Raw genomic sequence first — 15,086 nt, 5'->3', positions numbered from 1 at the left:
AAATTGTTGGTTGTTCCAGCAGCCAACAGAGGGACTCAAAGCATAAACTTGTACCAAATTGTATAAAATACCAGAAACTGCAAATATTTAAACCAGTTTAGCAGGAACATAATGAAGCACACTTTAGCAAACAGCAGATTAAAGAATTACAACATAAGTAAAAGCAAAGCAATGTGGTCCATATTGATTAATAAAGAAGATGTTCAAATAGTGGTCCCAGCATAGTTTAAAGGGTTACAGACAGTACAAGACAAAAAAGTGGTCCACTACAGCCACTACTTTAATTACAACTTCCTTGACAGCCTACAGCCACTACAATTTGTCTGAAATTACATCTTTCAATTACAACTTCCTTGAGACCCTACAATTTGTGCAGCCAATCTTGTGGATGTTCTTCTTGCCCCTTCACGCATAGTTGCAGATCCTCCACCTTGTGATGCTGATGCAGCCCCAGCCCCTGCAACTGTGGCTGATCTCCTTCCAGCTTGTGGTGCAGATGCAGATGCCCCCCTTCCAGCAATTGATGCAGCCCTTCCAGCTTGTGATGCAGATGCAGATGCCCCCCTTCCAGCTTCTGATGCAGATGCAGATCCAGCCCTTGTTGATGCAGATCCAGGTGTTGATGTAGAAGCCCCCCTTTTGTCCTACGAAAGGAGTAAGATAGTTAAATAACAAATAGTTGTAAATAAATGAACTTGTAAATAACATTACCAAGAAGATTTACCTTCCTTTTCTGGCTCTTTTTACATGTCCTTACATTGTGTCCATATGCATTGCAAGTGCTACATCTTATAGCAGTATTGGTCTTTGACAATTTTCCATGGCTCACATATTCATCAACTTCTCTTCTTCTTAATTTTTTTGGCCTCCCAGGAGGTCTTTTGTAAATGGGAGGTAGTAGTTGTGGAGATTCAGATGTAGGCCAAAGTTGTTGTCCATTGATAGGACTTATAATTGGTGCATAACAAGTTCTATAGGCATCTTTCTTATAGTAAGGATGAACATAATGTTCTGGGTTTTCTGATTTGTAATGAATGGCAGCAACTGCATGTCTACATGGTATTCCTACCAAATCCCACAAGTAACAAGTACATGTGTGATTACTTAAATCAACAACAAATTTGTCCATGGTAAAGCCATGAGTTACTTCAAACTGTGAACCCCCTGCCCATACCGGAAGCCAATTGCCACTCTTTTCAACCTCCATATCCAGCCTTTTCCTCGGTTTAGGCATAACATCACCAGGATATGAGTCAATTTTTTCTCTAAGACTTGCAAACCTACTCATTATGTATGACCTAATCCATTCTATCATTGAAATTATTGGTTTGTCCCTTGCCATTAAAATAGTACTATTAAATGATTCTGACAAGTTATTGATCAGCACATCACACCTAGGATAAGCACTAAAAGCTTTCTTACACCAACTTTGAGTTGGTATACCCATCAACCAATTAAAGGCATCAACATTCACATTTTTTAACTCACCCATTTTTTTCTCCCATTCCTTATAGAATGTTGCCTTGGCAGCCCCCATCATAAGGTCTCTAATCAGCAAGCCTCCCCCAAATTTTTTCTTGTAATTGTTGTATAAATGGCGTAAACACAGCCTGTGTTCCACTCCATTCAAGATATCATCAAAAACTGACATTAATCCCTGCAACCATAATACACTAATAAGTATAACATAATCAAAATAAATTTCTAACTAAACTAAAAATTTTAATGTACCTTTTGCTGATCCGAAATAAAGATCCACCTTTGACAATCTATTCCTCCAATATCATCAAGCAGGTGTCTCAAAAACCACATCCATGTGTCTTTGCATTCTGTTTCTACCACAGCAAAAGCTAGTGGGAAATACTGGTCATTAGGGTCTCTTCCTACTGCAACTAACAACTGACCTCCATAATTTGTCTTCAAGTGACAACCATCTACACCAATAAATGGTCTGCAACTACCTAAAAACCCCTGCTTACAGCCCTCCAAACACATGTAAAATGACCCAAACCTTGGTTGCAAGGTGGGTTCGGGTTGATTGACCTTAACCTTGAAGGTCCCAGCCTTGACTCTTAATAACTCAGCCACATAGTCATACAAACGAGCATATTGTCGTTCTCCATCACCCACTAAACAATCCATTGCAATTCTCTTAGCTCTTCCAGCCTTCCAATGAGTTATTCCAATACTATATGACTTTTGTATTTCATCTATGATTTGTTTCACTGTCATGCTTGCAACATTGACAAATCTGGAAACCAAAACCTGTGCAATCCATTCTACATTTGCACTTTTGCCACCAAAACCCCTTCCACACTTGTGCTGAACTAGAGTTTTGAGTCTAAAGGTTTCCCTGCTTCCTACCTTGCTAGCCATAATAACAAAACCACACCCCTTCTTACAAACTGCCCTTACCCTCTTCAAATCATTCTTCACAAACCTTACTTCTTTTCCATTCAAAACGCTATGCTCCTGTAAAGCACTCTTAAAATCCTTCAAACACTTAAACTCCATACCCAATCTAAATTTGAATCCCTTATTCATATCTTCTGCTTTATACGTTGGAAAGTGGCTTCTATTGTCCCTCACATCCTCATCACTATCTACATTTGAGGACAACTCTTCTGTATCATAATCTTCATTTATCTCATGTTTTCCAACATCTTCGTTAATGACAAATGTCCCCTCACTCTCTCCATATCTGCTCCTAACACTTTTATTTTTGTTTTTCATTCTCTTCCACCTATCCAAAACTGGATTAATATTTCTTCTCTCTTCTTCAACATACACATTGTCCATCCCAAACCAATCATCACCATTTGCCATTCTCTCCTCTTCACTTTCATCAACATTTTCCATCCCTTCGTCTTCACTCCTCAACAACATTCTCTCCTCTTCACTGTCATCAACATTCCCCTCTTCCTCCTGCTCTTCATCCCCCTCAACATTCCCCTCTTCCTCTTCTTCTTCATCTTGCTCTTTATCCCCCTCAACAATCCCCTCTTCCTCTTGCTCTTCCACTTGCTCTTCCACCATTTCTCCCTCAACATTCCCCTCTTCCTCTTCGTCATCTACTACCAGGTCTTGTACTTCAACATTTCCCTCCACCCCACCAATATCTTCTTCATCCATAACAACCTCTTCCTCCATCTGTTGTACTCTTACTTCCTCTGCCTCCTCACCAAATGTAAGAAAACTAATTTCCTCTGCCTGACTGGGTTGGCCATGTTGAACATAGATTTCAACTTCCTCCTTATTTGCCTCTGCATAGTTAGCCAACAAAATGGCTTCTCTGTCATCTGTCAGTGGTCTGAGGTTGTTCATTTCCTTTTGTTTGGAACCCTTCCACCAAAGTTTGAACTCTCCAGAGTACTTGAATTCTCTAACAAATCCCACTGCTTCAAAGTATGACCACATGTCGGGATCGATTCCCCTAATAACATGTATCTCTCCTCCCACGTATTGTAGACCCTTGTTCTTCATGAACTTCCCCATATGATACAAACACACATCAAAAACCATTTTTCCTACAAGGTCAAATGAAAACTTCCCACATTAGACTCACAATGCACAGCGGAATGCCCATTACACACACAATTGCTTTTTTTGTTCAACGAATCACAGAGAAAACAAGTTCAACTTAAACTAAAAAATTACCTTGCTGAACGAACCACCTCAACGAACGACAAAGAAATCCCTTTCTTTCACCAAGCAAACTCAATGAACCACGAAGATGCACGCGCAGATGAACCACGAACCAAACCCAAACAAAGAACAGCAACACCAACACCAATTGCAACTGATTTTGAGTACCAATTTCGTTCCAAATTAAAGAGGAATCACTTCCATCCCCAGCTGACTTAACACGTCAGCAAAAAACCAATTACACGTGGACAGAGACGTTAGACACATCAGCATATTTTTGACGGTGTTAGTTTTGGAGGACTCAAACCAAAGTTTCGAAAAGGATGAGGACTAAAGTGTACCTTACTTTGGAAGAGGGACAAAAACCAGAAATGGCCCATAGTTTAGGGACTAAAAACATATTTAACCCAAAAAAAAATTATGTTATAAACACTTTATCAATAAAATATTAATAATTAGAAAAGTGGATTATAAATACTTCATTGATAAAATAAAAATAATACAATAAATAAAATAGAAAAAAGGTTATCAAAATCTCACTAATAAAATAATAATATATAAATAAATAAATATTATTTAAATATTTATTATTGAAATAATAAATTAATAAATTTATCATTCACTATTTAAATATTTTATTTATAATAATAACATTATCCTTCACTATTTAAATATTTTAATATTTATTCATAGTATTTCACATCTTATTCCAAGTGTAAATATGATATTTTTTATTATAAACCTCTGTATCTAAGTCTAATGATTAAAATGAAGAATACTATCATAAAAATGTTATAAAATTGAGTTTAATCTAACTATTAACAAAGTTAAAATTTAATTGTTACTGAAATAACTAAAAAAAGATGTGACGCTAGTTCAAATTATAAAAATGTTTTCCTTTGACAAAAGACCTCTAAATAAAAATGCAACAATCAAAATGAAATAACTATGTTTTATGAACTCGAATTAAAAATATCATCACAATCTAACAGTTAATGAAACAAAAATAAAAATTTTATCAATATAACTCAAAACTGAATTGTACGGAGAAACATAACTTTTATACTACAATACAAACTTCTATTTGTAAATTCCACCACCAAAAGTGCAAAATTTATTTCTCTTAATACAAACTTCTATTTGTAAATTCCACTAGAAAACTAAATTTCAATAATACTTTGTAAAAATTATAATCTAATCTAATAATTCATAAAGTTATAAATACATTTTTTTTCGAAACAATTTAGAAATAAGATCTAGTTAACACCTTAAAATCATCTACCTTTTTTTTTCTTTTACCTATTTTTCTCATATTACATACCACAATTATAAAAAGACAATTGTACACAATCTAATTCAATTACTAAAATAAGCATCATAAATAGAAAACACTTACATTACTATGCGAATTTTATAAATTTTTTCTAGTCTTACAATCTCTTTAATAAATCCTCTCTTTTATAAACTCAAATTTATAATATAATAACAAGGAGTGGAAAAAATACACTCCTGGCTCCTCACTTTTAATCCTTTTAATTTGTGATATTATATAAAAGTAATAAACGATTTGGAATATATTTCGAATTTGTTTTGTTATTTATGTGTAATTGTTTTTTAGATTTGTATAATTCAATTTTATTTATTTTAAAATATAAGTAAAAGTAAATTATATATATATATATATATATATTTATATACACACACATATATACACATAAACAAACACTCCAAATAAGAGAATCACTTCTAAATAATATAAATAAATCTCTATCAAAATAACTTGACTTAAACCACCTACAAGTTATTAATCTTTTGAGTCATCTCCCATTCACTCAAAACTTGCATTTTGTGGCTCAAATCCTTTGATGATAGTTTTCTTTCATATCAATATTTGTATCGAAAAATTACATATATTTACAAGTTGAATGGATATCAGTCAAATAAAAATAATCTTTTAAATGACCTCCAATATGTAAGCATTTTCAAAGTTAAACTATCTTCTTTATTCTTGATTTACTTTTTCTTAACTAGTAATGGTTGTCCAAAATATAATAGTATAAAAAATAAAAGAGAAAAGGTCTTCTAGTAATTAATAACCCTGGTTTTACACAAAATAGAAGACAAGACGATTTTCAGTATCAATATGCAATGAATAAAGTAAGCTAAATATAACAATTTAAACCCTATTCATGCAAAAGTTGAAGGTATATATATGTTACAAGTCCTACATCGGTGGGTCAAAAACCCAAGGGACTATCCTTTTATAGGCAATATATTAGGAAATTGGGTCTCAACACAGACCAATGATTTAATTAAGCATAGGAACCTAATCAACGCACTAAGCTCGTCCTTCCTCTATCTTCGACAAACCAGGATCAGAGGACAAAACCCTTGAGCTCATTCACAAGTTATCAAGCCATTTCAAAGAGGAAAAACTTTTGTCAATTTACGGAGCATGTGCGTAGAAGCCATCACCGGTAAGAAATAAAAGGAGCCGGACTTACATTAGCTTGCATGGCATGACAACACGTATCTATGGAACTGCATTAACTGACAGTGTTGAGAAACAGCCTTAAGAACTGTCAGAGTCATTTCCAGAATCAATATTCATAGGTTGGGGATTCTTGTAGCCACTGATCTCATCCTTGTAACGTTTTTTATCTTCGCGTGCTTTTGCCTCGTATGGTTCCTTCTCATCCGCTGTGCATTCAATAGGTAAACAATACACAGTTTAGTGGATTTATATATAAACGTAATAGGCTCAGATCAGGAATGACACAGCAGCCATACCTGACATCTTTTTCCATTTCTCTCCAAGTACTCTTCCCACGTCCGTAAATGAAATTCCAGGATTAGTTTTCTTTAGATTCTGCAAAAAAAAAAAATACTTTCAGGAAATATTATGTAACAAAAACTAAACTTGTATAAACCACCCTCCTCACAAGACACCGTTTCTGGTAAACTTTATAAGTCAAATCCAAAACCATATGACAGGATAGAACACACACCTCTCTTTCCAATTTAGAAAAGAACATGAAACCGGACATTGCCCTCTTGGGTGCATTTGGGTCCTTTTTCTTCTTCTGTTTTTTCTTCTTTCCATCCTCATCATCTTTAGATTTCTTTTTTGAAGTAGTCGCCTTAGAAGGCAGGTCCTTCTTTGATTCCTTTTTGACAGGCTTCTGAAAATTGATCACTATTAAGGTGTCAGCCGAGCCTTAGATTTAAGAGTAGAGAATTATCACAGATAAAAAAGGCAACAAAAAACCACTTGCCTCTTTCTCATCACCACTATCACTACCATCGGAATCATCTGCCCCAGAATCATCAGTAGGAGAACCTTCATCATCCTTGTCAGCAACAAAATCGGAATCCTGTAGACATTTACCACCATTTAATGTATATATACAGAAACAAGTGCGGGAAAAAACTGCCAAGCTAAGCCCCCAAAGACCAAAGTGGACCAATTTAAATAGTGTCAAGTTATATATGTGTGTGTATGGGTGCAAAAGCAGAAGTACAGAAGAAAGGCACATAAACACTAGAAAACACAAAATGGATAGACACTTAAAAAATAGGAGAAAGGCCAATTGCATGCTTAGGGATGAAAATTATATAAAAGATCTGTTCGATCACCTCCTCGTCACTTTCATCTCCACCAGCTTCATTTTTAATACGCTCAAGATGTGGATCAACAGCATCATCATCATCATTCTCAAGAACCTTCTTAATACCAACCGTGGGTTGGGCATCTCCCAAATTCATAATTTTCAAGCCCTTTGAACTGCATGTGCAGGCCAAAACAAATTGTTTATATGACAATCAGTTGTATGTAAAATTAGGCAATGGGAATGGGATAACATTTACCTGATAAATTCGTACAGATTGTGGTACTCATTTCTCTGAATATTACGGAATAGATGCTCTTGTTCAGATTTCAGTCTGATAAGAAGGTCGAAATAATGCATATTGGAGCCACCAGCAGCATGCCTCTCAAACTCCACATAGTCAATCTAATAGGAAAGATCAACAATTAAAACCTCCATTAATATCATATCCAATATGAACCAGTAATTGACAATTGATCAAGTCATCAAAGTCAGTCTTTACCTCTTCATGAAGAATTAGAGTGGGAGGTTTAGGCAGAAAGAAGAAGCTCTTCTCAAGAGGGTACAGAATTCCATCTTCAGCTTTCAAAGATGATTTCACTGCATAACCATCTTGACAACTCCTAAATTTTCCAGGCTTAGTCACTTTGGCACCTGACAACCCACGTAATATTGTGGTGAACACTTCATGAATAAGTCCCTGATTATTGAATTGAAAATGAAATACGTCAGCAACCACACAATATGCAGAAAGTTACAAAAAGCATGCACCACTCAATCATGTAAAATATGCAAGATGCCCTTTTTCCATTTTTCCAAAAAATCCTTGAAGAGTGGAATCTCAAGGGTTGTACAGATGTATGAATCAATTATCAACAGTTTAACCAAAATACCTTATAAGACAGCTCCAATTTATCCTTATACTTTGTGTTATAAAGATCTTCAGTTATTGCCAATTCACTTTGAACAACATAATCAGTTTCAAACTACACAGAAATTAGCAAAACAATGTTAGAAGCATGTAAAATACAAATCTCAACTTGGAAAATCAAAAACCATTGAGCAAACCTGCATCACAATATGAGGGTACAAAGTTTGTCCCTTCCGAATAGGGGGGTCAAGGCTAATGATAACGAAGGTATGTGGTTGATTAGACTACAGATACACGAGAAATTGTCAGCAAATTTAAAAAGGCCCAAAGAAAAACAGTGATTTAAAGACATGGTTGGATAATGGCATTATTCATCCTTAATCACTTAATATGGAAACAAATATCACAAGACCCGGGAATGAACCTTAGGAAGCAAAAATAGGCGAACCACACTGCTATACTGAATTTTGAAATCATTAGCTTGTCCCTGAAGCCGCAAGAATGACATGTGTAACTCAACACTGTATCGTCCCCTGCATAAAAGTAAAAATTTCTGTTAATGGACATTAATGTGTATATATTTATTGAAAGTACAAAAATATTAAATATATAAAAGAAAACCATGCGAAAAATGCTTGCATAATAATTTTATGTGCATTTTAATACATTACCTTGGTGTAAGGATTGCAATACCCTCAAAGGTAACAACAGCATCTTCACCTCCAGCACCAACATCAGCCATAGACATTATTTTGTCACGGAAAACCTGATATTAAATGTCAGTTAACCTAGAAGTTATTATAACATGAAATCTTTTATATCTGTGAACAAACTCACCTGAGCAGGAGGACGATTTTCATCACCAACAAACTGGGTGTTGGAATTCGGTATATGGAAACTTATCTCCATCAATGAATCTTTCTGAGATCACAACATAAACTACATTAGACCATAAAAATTTCACAATCAAATTGAACCTAATAATTAGAGTCTTCAATACTGTAAAACCTAAATGATGAATGAGAACAATTTTCTTGCAAAAAAGCTGCCAGTTTGACAAAACTCTATGAATTTGCTTAAGCATGCAAAACTATACAAGTGAATGAAAGTATACATATACCTCATTAGCTCCAGTTGTGTCATCCACGTGAAACTCCAAGATCACGTCATTCTTCCCTTGAAGCTGTGTTTGAGAGACGTCTGCTAAAGAAACTTCAAAAGCTTGCTTTGAACCAACCATAAAAGCCAGCATATTTCCTGAAATGCAAACAGAAACATAAGCACATCCACTACTCAGTTAGTAGCATAATTACAAAAGAAGTCAAGTCAAGTTATTCAGCAGGATTTGATTTACAAAAGAAGAAAACAAGAATGAGATGAAGTTTCTCCTTGAGAAGTCAACCACCACCCTCACCTTCCAAACACATACAGTCATACACATATACAAATAAAACCACTTCCTTCTCTTAACAACTATTTTTCACTTAAAAAATTGCACTTAATGTGATTACCAAGTGGAAGTAAGGGTTCATTAATGCATTTGACATTTAAGTACACTAAAATGAAAATTAAGGAGGGAGAAAAGCAGCAGCACATAATAAGTATACAAGAAAAACCAATGCTCTCCAAGAACAAACTGGATGATATCAACCGAATTTCTTTCAAGTTAAGAGAGCTCAACCCTGTGGTAGGGATATTACATACCATTTACTCGTGTGCTATCAAACAGAACAGTAATTTTTTTCCCCAAACACTAAAATTATAGTAACTAAGGATGACAAAGAGTAATGTTTGAGTTATACGTGACACATCATGCGCAGAAGGTCAGTTACATGCTACAACACATAAGTCAGTTCGTGTAATATTATCACTAAGACACTAACCATTTAGATCAACTTCTCCCCAATTACGTCCGCTAACAGAAAGTTGTTTCTCCTCTACTGATATTCCACAGGTGTTTTGAAAAAAATTGGTCAAACTTACAACATCCTGCAAAATATTATAAAATAACATAAGAAATTCAGAACCAGCATTTGATAGAAATTCAAGCACAGATTCTCAATATTTAGATCTTCAAAAGTGTTAATGAATTGATCAAAATACAAGAAAACCAAACCAGAAGTTTGAATTCTTTTTTCAATGACTACTGTACGACAATGCACATTTGAAGTGGTAGAGAGAGTAACCTGGTCGCGAAATCCTGTGAACTTGTAGTACAACCCATCTTTGATTTGAACCCCAAGTTGGTTAGTCCTTGGAACCTTCATCCATGTCACCCCCATTATGTCAGATTTATCAACTTCAATTAATTTACCGCCGCCCTGTCTCTTCCATATAATTCCTCCAGCATAAATCCTTATCTGCCCAGAATTCTGCAACCCAATTACACAAAAAGAAGTGTTATACATCGCCATTGCTAATTTCAGTCTCATTCACTGAAAATTTTTAGTTCTTCAACTACAACTATCATTAATTTTTCATTGAAATAACAACGAAATAGACAAAAACTATACATGGGACGGCCAGCACAACTCTGGGTAGGGTATATGCCCAGCATATTCAGTTCATTCCTAGAGATGTTACATAAACAGCGCATAAGACAACCCAATACTTACTGGTACAAGTATAAAACTTGTAACCAAAACAACTTTTCAACTGCTTGGTACAACTAGAAACATGACACAAAGAAAACCTTTTTTGTGGATTGTCTATTTTCCATCCAGGATTTTGAGAAAATGTGCATAACAGATGTTTTGGGCGTTAAGGTTCTGGGGTCTCCACAACTGCAATTGTCGCGATTGAGATCTCCACGACCGCAATTGCCACTAAATAAACTATGTTTGTCAGTACTTTCCCACAATACCAGAAACCGCAATAAACATATTTTTTCGTGACTCCCACGATATCAAGGACTACAACAAGCATGTTTGCCCTAAATTTCCCACACAATATAAGAACCGCGATAAAACAGCAGCCACAACTGCAATTTAAAACCCTGTTTTCTATTGTCCCAGTTTTCATCTACTCGGCCAAAGCAACACTTCCTTAGGGATTTAAGAGCGAAACAAAAACCACTAATACACAAACATCCCACCCTAGTCAGTACTAAAGAAACAAGTAAAATTTCAACGAATTTCTATAACAAATAAATAATCTCCTACAACAACACTACGTCAATTGTAACAACAGTAATTAGGGTTTAAAACATAAGAAAAGAAAACGCAGAACAAAATCCTGATATAAGCTATCTAACCACTTGACAGCGCCACAAATGTCACTGACAAAAGCTAAGTGAAATCGAGAGGTTGAAAGCAAAAGCACAATTGAACGAAGCAAAACTAAAACCCTAGGGTTTGGGAAAGAACAAAGAAACGAAGGATAGAAGGAAGAAGAAAAATCGTGTGAGAGAGATTACCGTGCCTCCGCGGCCTCCGAGGGTGATGTTGTTGAAGAGATGGCCGTCGGACATGGCTGACGCGAACGGCGAAGAGCGAGAGTGTAGAACAGAACGAACAAGGGTGTGTTTGATGTTGCAGACACAAAACGCGGTTTTCGGTTTTCAAATATGTCAGGAACCAAACGCTGTTATAAAAAGGAACGCAGATAAATTTTCTGAGCAAAAGAAAGAAGGAATAAATTGGGCCAAACAAGAGAACGAAGAGTTTTCTGGGCAATTGCTTGTTACACTCCCAACACTTCTTTCTGCTCCAAAATATTATTTTTATAACTTAAATCATTTTTTTTTCTCCCATATAAATTTACAAAAAATATTTTATAGTTGCCAATATTTTTTTTCTTCCATTTCTTCATCAAACTTTTTTTTAATTTTGTTCTTACTATTAACTGATATCCATTAACTGAAGAGCTTTTTTATAAAGTGACGCGTTAAAGATTGAATAGACTTTTTCTTTTTCTTTTAGTTCCAATAAATTTATAAAGTATGCTTTTTTTCTAAAAATTATCTTAATTTAGTATTTCATTTAATATTGTCAAGGTATTATAGTTTATTGATATTTTTTCATTAAATGGTCGTGTTAGTAGTGAGTATATTTTTTCTAAAATTATTGTATAAAAAATTTATTAATTTGAATTTTTGTTTATTGTGAGGACGTTTAACTCTGCATCTCCAAGGGTTACATCATGTACTACTAATTTTCACAAATATCATTGTGATTAATGAGGTTAGTGAAGAGTAACCTTCTTTTACCTAATTAAATGGTTGACCAAACTTGAATAAGGGTGGAAGTTTATATACTTTCCTCCTTTGCATCTAGGATGATAAAAAAAATTTGAGTCCACAGATAAAGTCCGCAACGGATTGTTGGTATCGACAAACATTTACTATCCGCGAATAACGGGTAACAGATATTTTAATATCTGCTTATAAATGGGTCGGGTGCGGGTATTATACTATTCGTATTCGCGGATATCTGCTACCCGTAAAAAATAAAAATAAAAATTAAATTTATATTTTATTAAATTTAATTTAATCAAAATTAACATTAAATTATATTTTATAAGGTTAAATTTAATTCAAATTAAATTTTAATGTATATTTAATTTAATTTTCATTATATTTTATATATATTTTGTAATTTTATTTTAATAATTAATAAAAATATATTCTTTTAAATATCTGTAGGTATCCACGAGTTTTAAAATATTTGTGGATATTTTTTAAGCGAGCATCTATGCGGGTTAGGTAGCGGGTGGATTTTTTTTTTTGGGATGGATTGTTGGTAGGCACTATCCATGTCCGACCCGACCTGTTGTCATCCTTACTTACATCTTGTTTCATTTATGTTATCTCCCTTGCACCCCCTTTTTATTTTCTACTTTGTGGTGGTCCTTGAGAAAGATTTGAGAGAGATTGTTCATTGAGAAGTATTCTAGACACATGGTGGAGGTGTGGTTGTGTTGGTGGTTACCATTGGCGTCGGGGGGATTTTTTTTCAAGCTTTTCGTGTCAAACATGTACATGAAATCATCACAAAGCTCACAGGTCTTAATCAGATTTTGAAATTCAATGAAGATCTAGTCAGATAACAAATTATGATCGAATATCAAAATTTGATTTGCCCTTCATCAGATTTCGACATCCGAGAGTCAAAAACCACATATCGGTTATCGAAATTCGAATGACACTCCATCGGATCTCGAAATCCGATTTTCCCTTTATCGAACTTTCAAATCCAATAAAAAGAAAATCGGATTTCGAGATCTGATGAGAACCATTCGGATTTCGATATTTGATTTTTGGTTTTTCGAATATAATTTTATAATTTTATTTTAAATATTTAATTTTTTTTTTAATTTTTATATAAAATAATTTGTATGATTTTTTTAATTTATTAAAAAATTGCTATTTAAAATTCATATGAAAAAATTAAATAATTTTTTCGATAATTTTAAGTATTTTTATTTTGATGTTTTATTTAAGTTTATTATATTATTTATAAATTTTTAATTTATTGTATTAATTTTTTATTTCATAATTTAATTATAAATGTTTAATTTATTGTATTAGTTTTTTATTTTGTTTTTTATGATGTAAAAAAATTAAAAGTGTTTCTTTTAAGTTTATTAGATTATTTAAATAATGTTATATGTTTTTAAATTATTATAAATCATATTAGATATTGAACGATGAATTTTATGTTATAGATGATTATAGTCTAAATGGAAGAATATTCTTATGGGATGAATTCTCAAATAAATTCAAGCATGCTACAATATTTTTCGTCTTTTATAAATGAGATTGCCGAAGGAGATTTGACAAATCATTTCACAATAAATGAAATAGTTTTCCCTCGTGAAAACTTAATTGAATGGGTGAGAATAATTGCACATGATCTAGGATTTCTTGTGGTAACTATAAAGATCAGATAAAGTTACGGGTCAACCTAGAAAGAAGACGTTTGTGTTGTTAAGATGTAAAAGAGGTGGAAAATATAGAAAATACAAACCGGATGTGCATCCTAGTACATACGACACCTGAAAATGTGAGTGTCTTTTTAAGTTAAGGAACAAACCATCTTGTAATGGCGAAGGTGGGTATTGCAAGTGATATGTGGATACCATAACCATAATTTGTTAGAAACTTAATAGGTCATCCTTTTGTTGGTAGGTTAAATCTTATTAAACAAACAATACTTATTGATATGACTAAAACTCAAGTAACACCTGTAAATATTTTGTTGATTCTTAAAAAAAATAATGATCGTAATGTCACTACAATAAAACAAGTTTACATAACAAAGTATACATATAAATGGTCATTGAGATGGTCGAGAACTGAGTTGCAACAACTGATGATGATGTTGGATCGTGACAACTACATTCATTAGAGTAGATGTGTGGAGGAATCTGAGGTTGTCAGTGACCTCTTCAAGACACATCCTAATGCAATCAAATTATTGAATACATTTAATATTATTTTGTTGATGGATTCAACTTACAAAACAAATAAACATTGGTTGTCGTTGCTAGAGATTGTTGGTGTGACATCTACTGGGTTAACCTACTAAGCGGCATTTGCATTCTTATCAAGTGAACGCCAAAATAATTTCACTTGGGCTCTTGAAAGGCTGAGAGGTTTATTTCCGACATTTAAGGGCAGTTCACAAGTTATAGTCAGCGATAGAGACTTGTCTTTGATGAATTCCATCGACAATGTGTTTTCTGACTCATATCAATTGTTATGTCGCTTCCATATTCTTAAAAATGTCAAAGCGATGTGCAAGATATTAGTTGATTGTATCAAAGCATAGGAGGAGGTGGTAATAGAAGCATAGGAGAACGTCATGGATTGTGAAGATTAGTCTATGTTTGATGACTATGTCAATCGCCTGGAATACACTTGTCGTTCATGGTCTTTATTCTTTGAATATGTCAATAATACTTGGATCATTTCATACAATACATACTTTGTAAAGGTGTTGACAAATTTAGGGAATACAACA

General features: G+C 33.9%; 2 protein-coding genes across 2 annotated transcripts; both read right to left on the bottom strand.

The window, feature by feature from the left end:
* Positions 1 to 181: 181 nt before the first annotated feature.
* LOC128193572 (uncharacterized) lies at positions 182 to 1,652 on the bottom strand. The gene is made up of 2 exons (XM_052867332.1): positions 725 to 1,652; positions 182 to 644 (listed from the first exon to the last, which is right to left on the bottom strand). Exons 1-2 carry the CDS (start codon positions 1,649 to 1,651, stop codon positions 339 to 341), a joined length of 1,233 nt encoding a protein of 410 aa, XP_052723292.1. The 5' UTR covers position 1,652; the 3' UTR covers positions 182 to 338.
* A 4,151-nt stretch (positions 1,653 to 5,803) lies between these two features.
* LOC108345964 (FACT complex subunit SSRP1) lies at positions 5,804 to 11,816 on the bottom strand. The gene is made up of 16 exons (XM_017584840.2): positions 11,540 to 11,816; positions 10,311 to 10,496; positions 10,008 to 10,113; positions 9,245 to 9,381; positions 8,962 to 9,045; positions 8,796 to 8,890; positions 8,549 to 8,657; positions 8,322 to 8,408; positions 8,147 to 8,239; positions 7,756 to 7,953; positions 7,513 to 7,658; positions 7,282 to 7,429; positions 6,921 to 7,019; positions 6,654 to 6,827; positions 6,436 to 6,514; positions 5,804 to 6,345 (listed from the first exon to the last, which is right to left on the bottom strand). Exons 1-16 carry the CDS (start codon positions 11,591 to 11,593, stop codon positions 6,218 to 6,220), a joined length of 1,923 nt encoding a protein of 640 aa, XP_017440329.1. The 5' UTR covers positions 11,594 to 11,816; the 3' UTR covers positions 5,804 to 6,217.
* Positions 11,817 to 15,086: the final 3,270 nt, after the last annotated feature.

This window comes from Vigna angularis, chromosome 8 (assembly GCF_016808095.1).
Source record: "Vigna angularis cultivar LongXiaoDou No.4 chromosome 8, ASM1680809v1, whole genome shotgun sequence".
Taxonomy (NCBI): domain Eukaryota; kingdom Viridiplantae; phylum Streptophyta; class Magnoliopsida; order Fabales; family Fabaceae; genus Vigna; species Vigna angularis.
This window is presented reverse-complemented; position numbering and strand designations above follow the sequence as displayed.

What these genes read in the sequence shown, in the direction of transcription:
- LOC128193572 (XM_052867332.1), bottom strand. Translation starts at nt 1,651, where the DNA reads ATGTCAGTTTTTGATGATATCTTGAATGGAGTGGAACACAGGCTGTGT. An exon ending in AAAAGAGCCAGAAAAGGAAG is followed by an intron (nt 645 to 724) that starts GTAAATCTTCTT and finishes CTCCTTTCGTAG; the next exon opens with GACAAAAGGGGGGCTTCTAC.
- LOC108345964 (XM_017584840.2), bottom strand. Translation starts at nt 11,593, where the DNA reads ATGTCCGACGGCCATCTCTTCAACAACATCACCCTCGGAGGCCGCGGA. An exon ending in ACACAACTGGAGCTAATGAG is followed by an intron (nt 9,046 to 9,244) that starts GTATATGTATAC and finishes TTGTGATCTCAG; the next exon opens with AAAGATTCATTGATGGAGAT. An exon ending in ATAGTGGTGATGAGAAAGAG is followed by an intron (nt 6,828 to 6,920) that starts GCAAGTGGTTTT and finishes ATCAATTTTCAG; the next exon opens with AAGCCTGTCAAAAAGGAATC.